The sequence below is a fragment of the Myotis daubentonii genome, chromosome 1, assembly GCF_963259705.1.
Source record: "Myotis daubentonii chromosome 1, mMyoDau2.1, whole genome shotgun sequence".
Lineage (NCBI taxonomy): Eukaryota > Metazoa > Chordata > Mammalia > Chiroptera > Vespertilionidae > Myotis > Myotis daubentonii.
Window position 1 is genome coordinate 182,969,073 of NC_081840.1, and position 15,601 is coordinate 182,984,673.

Below are 15,601 nucleotides of genomic sequence, written 5' to 3' on the forward strand. Positions count from 1 at the left end.
CAACATACAACTGCCTTGTCAGTACAATTGGAGATAACAAAGAGAAATATCTCCATGGTTGGTCCAATGCATTAATTACATAATCTAAACAGAATTAAGAGGTGGTAGGAGCCATCTCCAGGCACTGCAGGAGGTGATGCTGTATCCTGGGGAACTGCTAAGGCACCAGTGGTTTCAGGCCCAGTAAAATCTATGGGCACATTTTCTAAAAACTAAGCTGATTTAGAGGCAAGTCTTGAATTTTCTTGGTAGGCGTTGACCAGCTGACAAATTCTAATTCATATTCTTGCTGGACCCACACTGGAGGAGCACAGCTGTCAGAAAGTGTGTCCTGCAATTGGCAGTATCCCTGGGGAGGCCAACAAACCACAGAGTGAATTTCTCCAGAACCACCTTCCATGCCCATTCCTCCCCACAGGTGATATTTGGAACAATTTCACAGGATACATGAGAGGAAGTGTATACGGTCACTGCTTAATCTGTACCAGGACTGCGGTTACTAAAATAGGGGAGCTGAGTGTCCAACCCGCCAACCCAGCAGCCTCTGCAAGATTAACATCCCATCCTAAAAGCCCCATCTGTGCAGTAAGGCATTTGCCTCTCACCCGCTGCCCCCGTCTATAATCAAAAGAGGAGGCTAACCTCAAATGTGTCTGAATGGGGAGTGGATATCCATTAAATGCCTAAAAACAGTGCCATTCCGGAGGCCGTCGCTCCCATTGCTACTCAGTAAGTAAATCCTTATTTGTCACTATTTCAATTACAGTGAAAAGTCTTTAAATATAAAACTCATTAAGGGTGACAAGGGAAGACAAGAGGCCCAGGATGCAGTTATTGATGGCCTGTTTCAGCTTCCTGGTATAACATAAGCATGTGGTGGGAATGGGGGAGGGCAGATGGAATTCCAGTTGTTTATCTATGTGCCGGTTCGCTAACAAACCCAGGGAATTAGCACTTTAAACAAACAAATTAACGAACACATTACAAGGAAGTCTGGAAATGGAGTATTAGCTTGAGCTGAAATGAATACATTTCTTGTTTTTGAGCAAGCAAGGGATTCTATTCATTTCCTAAATATGCACAGCATGCAGATGTGCTAAAAATTGAAATAGCTAAAAAATTAATATTTTGCAGCTGCAAAATCCTGTAATATGCCACACTGCAGCTGTGAGGAAATGACATGTGGTCATCGCTGTGTGGTTCTTTCTTCAAATCACAAAGGCTCTGCTTCAAGGATCACTGAGGATTACCCACAATCATGATGGATGGAAGCACACGGCAGTGAAATGACTTATTTCACATCTTTGGAGCAAAGTCAAAAAAGCTTGAAGATATTAAAGTAAATGTGTACTGTCGAAGCAATGGCTTTGGATGTTGGTTTTATGGGGCAGTGACTCCTTAGCTAATAAATAATGACCTATAAAGACAAATTTAGACACACAGTGAGATTTTTAGTAATCACCTGTCAGTCGATTAGGTTCTTAATGCAACCACATTAAATGTGTTTGGAAGCTGTTAAAATAATCAGCACTCATAGCTATTCCTCATCAGGAGAAAAAGAAATGATTTCATACCAAAACTCAGGGCCCATGAAGTATGCATGGAATTTGAATTCTGATGCCACTTTTAAAACCAAAAGGGTGTTACTCATGAGATAACTACAGATGGATTCTGGGAAATAACCACGATGGCAGAGTAGAAAGAAGCATCCTCTCTTCCCTTTTGGATCATGACTTTGGTCCTAGCCCAGTGATGGCGAACCTCTGACACACGTGTCAGAAGTGACATGCAAACTCATTTTTTTGGTTGATTTTTCCTTGTTAAATAGCATTTAAATATATAAAATAAATATCAAAAATATAAATCTTTGTTTTACTATGGTTGCAAATATCAAAAAAATTTCTATATGTGACATGGCACCAGAGTTAAGTTAGGGTTTTTCAAAATGCTGACACGCCGAGCTCAAAAAGTTCGCCATCACTGCCCTAGCCCATCCCTGAGCTCTTATGAATCATGTGGGTTTTTTGTTTCTTTGTTTTTTTGTTGTTTTTTTAAAATATATTTTATTGATTTTTTACAGAGAGGGAGACAGAGAGTTAGAAACATCGATGAGAGAGAAACATCAATCAGTTGCCCCCTGTACACTCCCTACTGGGTATGTGCCCGCAACCAAGGTACATGCCCTTGACCAGAATCGAACCTGGGAACCTTGAGTCCACAGGCAGATGCTCTACCCACTGAGCCAAACCAGTTAGGACTCTTTGTTTTTTTGTTGGAGGCTCTGGATTAGTACAAAAACCATCAAACAAAACTTCCCTTTTTTTCAGTGTCTGTGGCTTTTGTCTCACCCTGAAAAAAATCACACCTCCCGACTCCATAAAAAACATAACCCACTACAATAGACTGACCTGACCTGTAGGTTCTATCTCTACCCAGTGTGAACAAACTCACACACATGTTGGGAAGGCTGCAGTAAGACCCAAGGAGTCGCAGTTTGAAAAAGGAGGGGGCAAGAGGCACTCTCAGATATACGAGCAAAGCTCTTGTCTCATTTTTGGTGCCAGTTCTTGCTGCCAACAAGGAAACATGAGTCCCACTCCTGCCCATGTAACTAGCCTCCCATCAGTTTATGTTTTACTCTTAGTTTACTTCCATGATAGAAAAATATCCACTTCTATTAACATTCTTGGAACATCAATTGGGTGTGAGGTACTATGGAAGTTACTGTGGGAGACAGGAGATTAAGCCAGGCTCAGAACATTCCTTTGAGATGCCCATGACAAGGTCTAATGTGAGAACAAAGCCATACCTAAAATGCAATAGGTGTCAAAGGAGGACCAGAGAATATTTATCTAAAGGGAGTAATATTCCCTTTAGATAATGGACTTAGACTTGTATGCTTATTTGATGTTTGTAAGTGGTGCTGGCTGAGAAATCCTAGTTAGAAGGCAAGAACAACATGCACAGGCACACAGGAGGGACAGTGGGGAGTGGGGAGCACCCAGCATAGACAGAGGGGGGCTTGAAACTCAGGGTGACAAATGTGTACTTAATGTGTGGGCAATGGGAAACAATCAACAAGTTCCCACCGTCGAAGTGTTTTCTAAGCCAAAGGAGATCCTCCAAAAGAGTTACCCTCTCTTAGAAAGGAGCAGGGAGAGCTTCAGTGGGGCAGAGCCTTCAGGAGAAAGATGAGCTTAGGTTTCTCTCTATTAGCAGAGAAAGGGGAATACATTTAAGAGGCATTGGGAAAGGACAGTTTGCAGGATATGCAGTGATTAGAATAGTGGCATGGGGTAGGAATGGGGGGGGGATTAGATGTAACTCAAGTGTTTTGAATTGCACTGATTGAAAAATCAGCAGCAGGTGGACAAGACGACAGACAAAGGAAGAAAAGGACCTTGTGGATGGGTGGATCAGGAAAAGGAAGATGGGGTGGGCTTTCTTTGAAGTTTTTTGAGTATGATATTCCTATGGATCAGTTGTCCAGCAAGTAGATAAAAATAAGGGCCTGCAGATGACCATCAGGTGTGTACCTGGGACAGACTCTAAGGAGGAAACAGAAACGAGGGTCGCATTAAGGTTGTGAAAGACACTAAGGTCCTAGAAGAAAGGGGATGGGGAGGAAGAAGAGAAAGAGGGAGATGAAATGAGTAACCAGACGAGGAAATAAATGACTGGAAGGACCAGCTTATGGAGGTGATGGGGCAGATAGGTTCTGGGTCACAGATGAGGGGCCCCCTAGGCAGAATGATGGAGCTCCTTTCTCAAAGGAAGAAGTGAGGAGCCCCAGATGGGTGGCTCAATTGGCTGGAATGTCGTTCCATACACCAAAAGGTTATGGGTTTGATTCCTGGTCAGGGAACATACCTAGGTTGTGGGTTCAATCCCCTGTCAGGGCGTTTAGGGGAGACAACGGATTCATGTTTCTCTCTCACATTGATGTTCCTCTCTCTTTCTCTAAAAAAAAAAAACAAAAACAAACCCAACAAACATAAAAGGAGGAGGGGGTGGAGGAGGAGGAGGAGGAGAAATAATGAGGGAAAAGAGGCATCTAGAAGAAAATACCAGACATTTGAGCAGAAATGGTGAGTTTGTTGTTGTTGTTTTAATCAGATTATGTTAATCTCCTAAACAAAAAACAAAGCAAAGATGCAAACTGATCTGAGCAAAAGGTGAGCTGAGAAAGAGTGGAGGGTGCATAGGGAAAGGGCATGGTGGGCAAGATGACAAAACATCAAAAAGAGCTGTAAAGAGTATGACTGCCGAGAAGCAGAGAAGGTCGTATTGGAACTAGATCAGGTGATGAAGGCTGATGACAGAGTGACCCACATATGTTCTCTGAAGTGGCACTGCTTCAAAGCCTACCTCTACTGCTAGTAGCTGTGAGAATTGGTAAATTGACTAATGCCACCAATCTCAGTCTCTTGGGCTATACTATTAATCACAGGACCAACCTCCTGGGGTTGCAGTCAGGACTAAATGAGATCATGTATGTGAGGACCTGGAACATAGTAGGTGCTCAATAAACATATCTGCAATAGATCAGATCAGAACTGGCATTGATAGTGATGATCATGCATCCATCTGTCACTATTTTATCTATTAAAACCACAGAGATTTGCATATAGAAAAGTAGATAAATACAGCCCCTGCAGTTTTGCTCTCTTTAGTACTGAAAGGATTACTTAGGAATCTAAATTCAGCTGTGTTCTTTAAGCACAGACCCTCAAAGACCTTCTCTGCAATGCAAGCCCTGACCTGCAGTTCTTATGAAGATAACAGCGATCCTGACTTCACTGGGAGCCCTGCCAAGTTGAGAGTTTATAAGTAAGATCTTTCTGTCATTACCAAAGCTAGGTAAGACAGTGTTTAGTAAAAGTCACATGAAGAATGAAATACAAGTTCGTTTTAATTTAGGAAGGCCCAATTTAATCAGGTCATGTTCTTTTATTCTGAAAGGGAAAGTTCCAAGAAGAAAAAAAAAGCCTTGAAATATTGGATCATCCTTCAGCTGACAGGGTGGCCTCTTAAGTAAAACACAAATCGGGGGAACAAGGAAGAGACAGTCATTGAAAGTCCTGGAGAGAGAGATTGGATATGCAATTCAGAGTTCAAGCAGAGGAGATAGGGTGACAAAATGAGAAATAAGGAAAGAAAGTGCATTGCAAATAAAAGAAGATAAGGAAAATAAACAAGCAAGTGTTAAAAAAATAGAAGACACAAGAAAATTGAAAAAATATAGAGATAGAAGAATAGGACCAGTTGGAATAAAGTAGGAGGTGAAAAAGAAGATATAAGAACCAAATAAATGAGTCACACTAGGGAGACAGATCCTTGCTATAATTACCTTATGATGCATTAGAAGGTGATTTCACCAGACATTAGCTCCCTGAGCATTTAAAACAGAGTTCTTGCAACTTTCCCCAACAGTGTCTCTCCAAGCTACCTTCATGCCAGTCTGTATCAATCCATCTTTTAATCCACCAATCAAAACATCGTTAAGTCTCTATAGTGCAGAATCACAAATTTCTAGTGTGTGTAACTCTCTAGGTTCAAATCTTGGTTCTATCTTCCAATTTCTGTCATTTTGAGCAAGTTATTTAACCTTTCTATATGTCAGTCTCTTCATATATAACATGGAGATCAAATTAGTACCTATCTTGAGGACCATTGCTAGTATTAAATGGGAAAATGCATGCAAAGCGATTAGCACAGTGCTTGTTACATAATGAGCCCTCAGCACAGTCACCTATTATTAGACACCGGGAAACAATCCCTGACAGAGAACAGGCGCTAGTCAATGACAAGTGCAAGGTAAGTGGTAGAAATAATCAGCACACCAGGAATTACAATGTGGGAGAGACCAAGAGAAAGCTGGTACTCTTGGGGAAGGAATCTGAGCCAGGCCCTGAGAGATGAATGGGTAGGATTTTGAATCAGAATGAGGCAGTAACTGCTTCACATTTGTAGTCTTCCAGTTCCAGCCCCAGGAGCAGCTACAGCAAGATGAAGGGCGGTGCCAACCTCCCTCCCCCGCACCTAGAAGCTGCTGTAAAACAGAATTGGCTCTCACCTCTCTGGCTGCAAGTCACTGTGTCTGGAAGCAGAGAGCTGGCACACTGGCTGGCACAGGGCTCCTTCCCAGGTCCTTAATTACGTTCAACTTGAGCTGGGGGGTTTTGTGTGTGTTTGTTTTCATTACTTAGTATTGTAGTTATGGCAGCTTATTCCAAAATAAGAATTTGTTGCTGTTTTAATCTGCATTTCAACTTTTGCACTACCTTTTTTAGGGCCCTCTTTCAGAAATGATGAAAATAAATGGAGAAAATGGAAATGGAAATAAATGGAAAGGGCTCAAAAGGCTTTTTTAAAATGATTTGGAAGAAAAATGTTAACAGGTTTTCTCACCAGTCAACAAATGGCTTCACGCAGGTTCAGAGAGCAAACATTTCTCAGACCCAACACTGGAGGATGATTACTGATTGTTCCTCAGTGCTCTTTGGTAGGCAAAAGAGTCTCCTCTGTAAACCCTCTGCTTGCCCACCAAGGGGAAGGAGGGAGGGAAGGAGGGAGGGAGGGAAAAAGGGAGGGAGGGAGGGAGGGAGGGATGGAGGGAAAAAGGGAGGGAGGGAAGAGGGAAAGAGGGAGGGAGGGAGGAAGCACACAAATTGAGGACTGGTTCATTATTTCATTTTACCTTTAGAGAGTGCCAACAAATTGTTCAACATATTAACATCACTTAGGGATTTCCAAAGATTTTTCTGCAAACCACTAGTTAACTCTGTGAGAGGCTATAATAAATGAAGGGAGGGATATGCAATTAAATGTTTGGGAAATGATGTCCAGCCTCCTTCATCTTAGAGATTCACAATGCACACCTGTTTATTTAAGGTTCTGAGATCTCCCGCAATAAAGAAATGTGCTTAAGTTATTCAACTCAGAGGTTCCCAAATTTATGTAGCCAGGAGTCTGTTTTGCATGTAACACCTACTAACCATAGTCCCATGGATTACAATGTGGAAATGCCCAGAGCAGTAGTTCTTTACTGACATGTCTCCTTTTGCTTACATTCTGGCTCAGATTTATGAAGAAAACCAATGAGTATTTAAAAAATTACTGCATAAGCAAACAAAATTTTAATCCCCCAGGATTCTACCACCCTAACAAATCAGCTGTTTAAAATTTTCCATTCGTCCTCTCTACAGTATTACTCTCAGTGTTATCTCCTTTTCTACATAAGAACTCAAAGTATAGCAATTCCACTAGCTAGCCCATGGTTGGCAAACTGCGGCTCGCGAGCCACATGCGGCTCTTTGGCCCCTTGAGTGTGGCTCTTCCTAAGCCTTAGGAGTACCCTAATTAAGTTAATAACAATGTACCTACCTATATAGTTTAAGTTTAAAAAATTTGGCTCTCCTGTTGACTAATGAGTTTGCCGACCACTGCACTAGGCCATGCCTCAAAGTCCAAGACGCTTCTTTTTTGCTTTTGCATTTGCATATTTCTCACTCATGCTTTCTTTTTAATTTCTATCGTATTCTATAAGTAGGAGAAAAGATTTAGCTGGAAAAAAAAAACAGAAGGAGGAAGCACCTAAGACTTTGGAATTTTTGGATAATGTTGCTGAGATGTGTGCAAAATCCTAAGAAAAAAAATCTATGAAGAAAAAACCTGGCTTTCCACAATGCTTATCCATGTCTTCTGTAATCTTATCCACTCCTGCCTCTCACCCCAGTGCATTTATCTCTATTGAAAACCTTCAGTCCTGGTCTAAATCTCACAAACTGTGTATTTGCTTTGATAGACTTAAAGGGAAAAAAAAATCCCCACACATATGACATCTCTGTATGTGATAATCACATTAAGGTTATTGGACCTGTTCCCAGGATATGTTTATTCTTGTCTGTGTGATAGATTAGATGTAATTTTCTTTTTTAAACAGCCAAGTGCAATTAAGAGGTCTGTGATGATGATCACAGGTACAGCTCAGATAGATATAAATCCTGTGAGTAAATCCCACCACCCTGCAAATCTCACACATGATAGAGGGGACAGACAGGGCCCTTCCCCGGGGCCTTCACTGTGCCAGAACTCCCCAAGAATGATGAAAACACATTCCCTGGATGGCACTGCCTAGGGAGGATTTTCTTCTGCTTTGTTGATCATCACCAGGCTCTTCTTAACAAGTTCCTGAGTTTAGATAAAAGTCATTGAAATGTTCCATGAGGTTAACTCTGACCTGACTAAAGCGAGACTTCAGTTAAAAGAAAGAAACATTCCAGCACATTAGGTTCAGGGTAAAAGAAAGATAGCAGATGAGCTCCTGGTGGTTCCAGTAAAACACCTGTTAACTTGGGTCTTCAACCTCCTCCTGGATGGCTCTCCCTTGATGTCAAATAGTCACCCCATATTCAACGTGTCTAAATTCAAACATCTTATCTTCCTAGTCTGGCCATTGGTAGATGGTACTCTCATTCCTCGAATTTACTTGATCAGAAATTGGGAAATCAACCACCAAACTCCTTCTCCCTCCGCCCCCAGGATTAAGAGATCAGGAATTTCTGTTGCTTCTCCAGTAAGCTCCCCCTATGCACAATTCTGCTTTCCATAGTTTCAGTCACCTTTGGTCAACTCCTGTTCAAAAATATTAAATGGAAAATTCCAGAAATAAACAATTTATAAATTTTAAAGAGCATGACTTTCTGAGTAGCATGATGAAATCTTGTGCCATCCAACACTGCCCCGCCCATTCCACACTGTCCCTTTAGGAATGTGAACCATCCTTTCGTCTAGCATATCCATGCTCTATATGTTACCTGCCCCAACGTGACTTAGTAGCCATCTGGGTTATCAGATTGACTGTTGTGGTATTGCAGTGTCTTGTGTTCAAGTAACCCTAATTTTACTTAATGGCGGCTCCAAAGAGCACGAGTAGTGATGCTGGCAATTGGGATATGCCAAAGAGAAGTCTTAAAGCACTTTCTTTAAATGAAAGGTATGCATTTATAAAAAAATTACATATATATATATATATATTTCAGTACTATCCGTGGATCGTTTGGTACAATCCACTGGGGGTCTTGGAATGCCTCCCCCACAGATAAGGGGGGAGGGGCACTGTATTAAATCGCCACTATTTGACCATTTGTGCCCACAAAATATCTGCCTTCATAATCTCTTTAAAACCCTCAAGAGATCCCACAGCCTTGATAACAAAGTATGTCCTCCTTACACAGAAAATACAATGGCCTCATGACCTGGTTCTGCTTCCTTCTGCTTCAAGTTCCACCACTTCCATGCTAAGGGCTGGCATTCTACTTAACTCTTTGTTGGTGCCTGAATAGATAATATTCTTTGGACCATTTTCTGGAATGCTCTTCCTTCTAAATCTCCAAACCCCTCTCAATATTTAAAAATCATCTCAGTTATGAAATGTTCTAGGAAGCTTTCTATATCCACTCTATACACACACACACACACACACACACACACACACACACACCCCCTCTGGTCTGAGTTGGAGTCCTGTCCCACAGGCTTATCTCATATTCACAGCAATATCATATTCAACACACATCCCCTTCCTTCTTACACTCTATGTTTCTTGAATGCAAGCATTATATCTTATCCATCTCTGTATCCCTAGAGTCAAGCACTGTGCCTGGCATGAAGCGTGTGCTTAATAAATATTTGATTAAGCAGTAAATGAACAAATGCATTACAATGCTACAGAGAGAAATGGGAGTTGTTTGGAAATGATACATATTTATTTGAAAAGTAAACTTTGAAATCAATACACTTCTCTGAAGGATGAACAATTGAAATTACTGGTCAAATTTTTCTATACTAGACACTCATATACCTGTCTCTATTCAACAAAGGATATCCAAGCACTGGACAATGGTTACCTTATTTAAAACCAATACTCAATATGCCTAATGCCAAGGACAGTCAAGGTTTGTCTCTTCTTGCTATTTTAGTGGGACCTGCTCTTCTAGGGATAGGTATTTCTAGAGTCATATAGCCCAGTTCCATGATTCTTTATTCATTGTTGGTTGTTTATTTTAATCCTCTCTAGAGGGTTTTTTCCCATTGATTTTAGAGAAAGTGGAAGGGACAGGGAGAGGGGGAGAAAGAGAGAGAAACAGATGTGAGAGAGCCATATCAATTGGTTGCTTCCCACATGACCCCAATGGGGGTGAGGAATCTGCAACCCAGGTACATGCCCTTGACCGGAATCAAACCCAAGACCCTTTAGTTCACAGGCTGATGCTCCAACCATTGAGCAAAGCTGGCCAGGGCTATGATTCTTTATTCTAATGGTCCCCTATTAACCTTAAAAAATTAATGTACTCCTAATTTACTCTCAAAGAGAGCTCTGGACATTGGAGAAAACAAAGCTCATTAAAAATTAAATGTTTCCAATCTCCTTATATAAACATTTATTTTTAAAATTTCCCCAGCAACTGAATAGGTTGGAAATAGAAAAGCATAATGAAGATTCTGCCTTCTGATGCCTCTCTCTGACTCTCATCTTGCCTTGCTCCAGTCTAACTCCCACACAGCATGCACGTTTCCTGCTCATAACACACCATTTTAGTCAAGTCACTGACCTCTCCAAAACTCTCATGACTGTATTGCCCACAAAATTCCATCTAATTTTTTTGGCCTGAAATTCTGGGTTTCCTATACTTCAGTTCCAACTTAAATTTCCCAACTGTTTCATCTACTATGCCTTACTACAAACCATGTTCTTCAGCCAAGTTGGATCTCACTGGCCGTGAACAGCCCACATGCTCTTCCACTGTGCCTGTCTCCTGGTGGAACCACACTCAGAAAGTCTGCCTGACCTCCCTCTGTCTAATGTAATCCTAGCTATTCTTCAGGGAGAATTTTAGGTCCCACCTCCTTCACAATGCCTTCCATATCTTTTTCTTCTCTCTTCTCTGAACTTATATAACAACTGGTTTTTGCCCTAAATTCCAGCATTTTTTGTTGCAACTTTGCTCTTCACAGTTCAGTCTTTCTAGGATATAGGCTTTGGACCCCAATGTCTATAGCAAAGGTCATGGTGCAAAAAGGAAGGAATCCCCAGGACCCTGGCACCATCGGCTATACTTAAAGCACTACCCTTGACTTGCTGTGCCCTCACCATCAAACTTGACAACTGAAATATCAATGCTGTCCCAGACTCAATGTGCCTGTTCATGTTATAATCTAGACACTCAGCCATACCTCCTACTGTCCAGGGACAAGCCCTACAGCCAAGTCAATCCCTCTAGCATGCATCCAACCTGATTCTGGCTTTCTCATCTTTCCCACTTGCCCAGTAGCATCCCAAAATGCCTCTCAGGCAAGCCCTTCAGAGCTGAAACAACAGCTGCACAAGCAAATCTCTTCACATTTCTCCTAAATTGAGAAAAGTGGGTCAGGAAATAAATAATGACCCACTAGCCTATAATTTACTTTTTCCAGACTATTAGCTCTTTGGGAACAGAGTCGTTGTCTTATTCGGCATTTTTTTTAAAAAGATTTTTGTATTCTGAGCATCTGGCCACTAGTGGACTTTCAAAGGTATTTGCTACATGAATGAATGGATGACCACAGACACTGTATGGCTCTTTCTTCATTATCCAAACTTCATGCTGCTCTCCTAACTTAGTAGTTCTTTTTGAGATCTGGGTTCTAAATGAGGAGGAATAAACCCAACTCCTGAGGCAACTGATTTGCTTTTGTGTTAATTTCTCTAAATTTTGGTGCTGGAGCTGATGGCAAAGGTTCTCCATAGCAAGAGCCAGGAGATAGTGTAGACAAAAGGGAGGCAGTCTTCAGTGAGATTGTGTTGAAAATACATTTTGCTATTGTAAGCCAAAGTGTGCCACGTGCATAGATGATATTATCATGACTCCAATCTTCATTCATCTGAGATTCTAAGTTCTTTCAAAAATTGCAAGAGTATTATTAGAAGATTCCATTTGAATCCACTATTATTTACTAAACGTCTGATAGGAAGCAGTGAAATGAGTTCCCAGACGTGAAATAAATGTCTCCTGAGAAAAGAGCTCTTCCTCAGCTGATAAACAGGTACAAGGGCCTTTAAAGCTTGAAATGAAGAACCGCCAGCCTTTGGCAGTGGTTCTGAGACTCTGAGGAGGTATCACTCACCAGCACAGTACCCCATGAGGTTGAGGTACTGCTCTTCCTTGCAGCTGGTCCTGCAGTTTCCACCATTAATCGTGACATGAGGGTGACAGGAAATGCAGTCAGATTCGGATGGGCCATGGCACTGCCTGCAGGTGGGGTGGCATTCTAGGGGGGAAAACAAGAATGAGGATGGGAATTAGCAGCTCAGCATGTAAATACATGAAATATTTTATGAACTACACAAATTATATTCAGAACAGAACTCAAATACTGCTCATCTTTTCTTTCTTTTTCTAAATATATTTTTTTACTAATTTCAGAGAGAAGAAGAGAGAGGGAGAGAGAGAGAGAGAGAGAGAGAGAGAGAGAGAGAGAGAGAAACATCAATGATGAGAATCATTGATTGGATGCCTCCTGCAGCCCCCTACTGGGGATCAAGCCAGAAACTTGTGCTTGTGCCCTGACTGGGACCTCCTGGTTCATAGGTCGATGCTCAACCACTGAGCAACACTGTTCAGGCAACAGTACTAATTTTTTGAAGATTCCTGATCAAGCTGATGTATCCTTAGGCCTGACCAAGAGAATGCATTTTTTGAGTCAATGAAAATTTCATCCATGAATAGAACATGGAATCTAGAACCATAAAAATTCGAGTAACTGGCCATACATTTCAAGGGGGCCAGCATGACCATCCCATCTACGGAAATAAGGAAGTGAAGATCAAAGTGACAAAACAGAAAAGTGAGTGGTAAAACTCCCCCACCCCAAAACATCCGGATTCAAAGGCAGCAAGGCGAAGAAAAGAGGGAGACTTTGCTTCCCACAAACTCCTGACAGGCAAAGGGGAAACCTTCTACCACAATGGATACTGAACCTTCTCACTAGTCAGGTTGCACAACTCGGATGCCTGTTTTAGAAGCAATACTCCATTAAAGTACAGAGAACAGAAAAAGCCCTCTTTCTGGAGGTTATCATGAGCTACGTTTGAAGTTCAATTCCTTAGACAAAATCATGCCAAAGTTATGTTTTCCCCAGAAAAAACACCGAATTCACAAAAGGCGCTACACTGGAAGAAAACCAAGTGAATCACAGTAGGTGTGGGCAATAAAGATAAGGATGGCAAGGAACAAAAGCAGGTTGCAGCTGCAGCTGCGTGCGCACTGCCAAGGCAGCAGCAGGAGTGAGCACAGAAAAGGGGATGTGAGGATCTCTCTGCCAAGGACTAGGAGGTCTAAGCATGTCTGGTTCCAAGAGGAGGGGAGCTGGGTAGCACTTGCTGGAACTGATGACAAAGAATTCCCTTCTGGCACAGAGCTGGTGAAAAGCAAAGGCATGGATTTCAAGTAAAATCACCTGCTTCTCACTTCTTCTGGCAAGAGACCAAAAGAATATATATGTCCTGCAGTTTCCAGATTTTATATATATATATATATAATCTCAAGCAAGTAAGAAAATGAAGTGCTGATTTGGCTTGCGTAAACATCACCCCTTCTACACGCCTGAGGCTCTGAACTTTGAAAACGCCCATCCCAGAGATACTAGTGTTCTCAAGATGGTTTCCACCTGCCGAGTTGCCTCCCCGCCAGAATATTTCCAGTGACCTGGTGGTCCTGGCGCTTGTGGTACCATCCACCCACTGGCTTCAAGCAGGCAGAAGCACAGGCAGAGAGGAGTCAGAGCTACTCAGACTTTACTCCCCAAACCACTTCACACACACAAACCACTGGGCTAGTGTGAAAGTGCAGGACAGACGATGGTTTTCAAGGACACCACCAATGACAAACCAGAAATACTCCCCTCTGAGCATGACAGAGAGTTTAAAGAAAAGCAACCCATCAGGGGCCCAGAGAGATTAAAAAGGTACTTGGAAGAAGAAAATTTCAGAAGAAATATCATATTGATCTTCAATCATCTAAATCGGTGTTCACATTAAATTTCCTCTTTGGAGTTTGAGGCTAGAGGAATCTAACAAGTATTAATTTATCTTTAAAATATTTTACAAATTTACTACATGCTTTCCGACTCTAGAAATACATGTAATACAATTTCATAACAGTGGGCTTTTTCCTATAAGCTGGTGTCAACAAGTCTATTATTAGAAATAAAACAGTCATCATGATAGAATGTGTTTAGTCTTCTTTTCCCCTCTGTAGATACAAGAAAACACAATGCTACAATGAGGTGCTTACATTTTAGCATTTTGTCAATTCCAATAAAATCCCCACACTAATCTCAAGTAGTAATTTCTAGACTCTCTGTCACTGAGACATGAAAGTATTCTTAAAAACATATGGGACGGTCTCTTTAAAAAAAAAAACAAAAAACCCCCAAAAAAACACATATGGGACGGACCTGGCAAGGAAAAAAATAAATACCTCTCCCTTTGCTTTATTTTATTTTTAAAAATTCTTTATTGGTGAGAGTATTATATATGTCCACCACCACCACCACCACCACCACCCTTGCCTTTGCTTTATTAAGCTATAGCCAGGGGAAGTGGGGCTGAGAAGTGCAGAGGTCACGCCCAATGCCCAATCCTACACAGATGCCTTGAAGCCTGCCATCACACCCATCCCTCACTGTATGTGCAGGGTAAGGTGCTTCTAATTCGTCACTTCCTCCATGCTTCCTTATTGGAAGAACTGAATTTCTCTTGTTCCCTTTACTCCTAGGAGTTCTAGATAGGGACTTACAACCCAGCCCTTAGTCCCATGGGTATGACAATGTTTCTAATTACAGTGTCTGGCCACATTATGAAGACAAAACAGGGGTACAGGGAATATACCCCAGCATGTCACATACTCACCTGTACAGCTGCCTTCCTGGTTAAAGTACCCATCCGGGCACTGGGAGAGGCACTGCCCCTCCATCAGCACATGGGAAGGCCAGCAGGCTGTGCAGTTGTGCGGGCTCTGCCCTGCACACCCGAAACAGGATTGGTGACAAGCTGGGAAGACAAAGCAGAACAGACAATCAGGAAAGTCGCCATACGACAAGTGTGGGTGCTCTCTCTCCCGTTAGCACTCCTGGGTTGAAACACATTCTGCACATTCATTTCAGTTTCCCAAGGACACATCTCACACACTTCTTTCTAAAGGCCATGTGCTGCGAAGCAAGCATCTGCGGCTCTCAGGTTAAATAAGGCACAAATGCCACAAAGCAGAAATAACTATTTGCAGAGTCACACATTTCTTTCTTCCCAAGTTCCCATTCTCAGAGAATGTCAAGTAAAGAGCAGGAAGTCATAAAAGAGATCTTTCTTCCCCCAGAACAGCTCCTCCACCATCACCAGACAACGAGCTGCTGATCAGGCTGCTCAAAAATTAAAGAGAACGGTGATGGAAGCTTTACTCGCAGATCCCCCAAAGGTTTATGTGGTGCCCACTCTCTGATGGCACCACACAGGTGAGAACTGGCCAACGTTTTGCACTGTCAAAACTAGCCGCACCAACAG

The 15,601-nt window shown here is 41.9% G+C and overlaps 1 protein-coding gene across 1 annotated transcript in view; it reads right to left on the reverse strand.

The window, feature by feature from the left end:
• Positions 1–15,601, reverse strand: part of FRAS1 (Fraser extracellular matrix complex subunit 1) — a 456,634-nt gene that overhangs the window by 186,106 nt on the left and 254,927 nt on the right. The window contains exons 19-20 of the mRNA XM_059667675.1: positions 14,954–15,094; positions 12,169–12,312 (exon numbers count right to left, since the gene is read on the reverse strand). Of these exons, the coding sequence (XP_059523658.1) occupies positions 12,169–12,312; positions 14,954–15,094 (285 nt within the window). The remainder of the gene's footprint in view (positions 1–12,168; positions 12,313–14,953; positions 15,095–15,601) is intronic.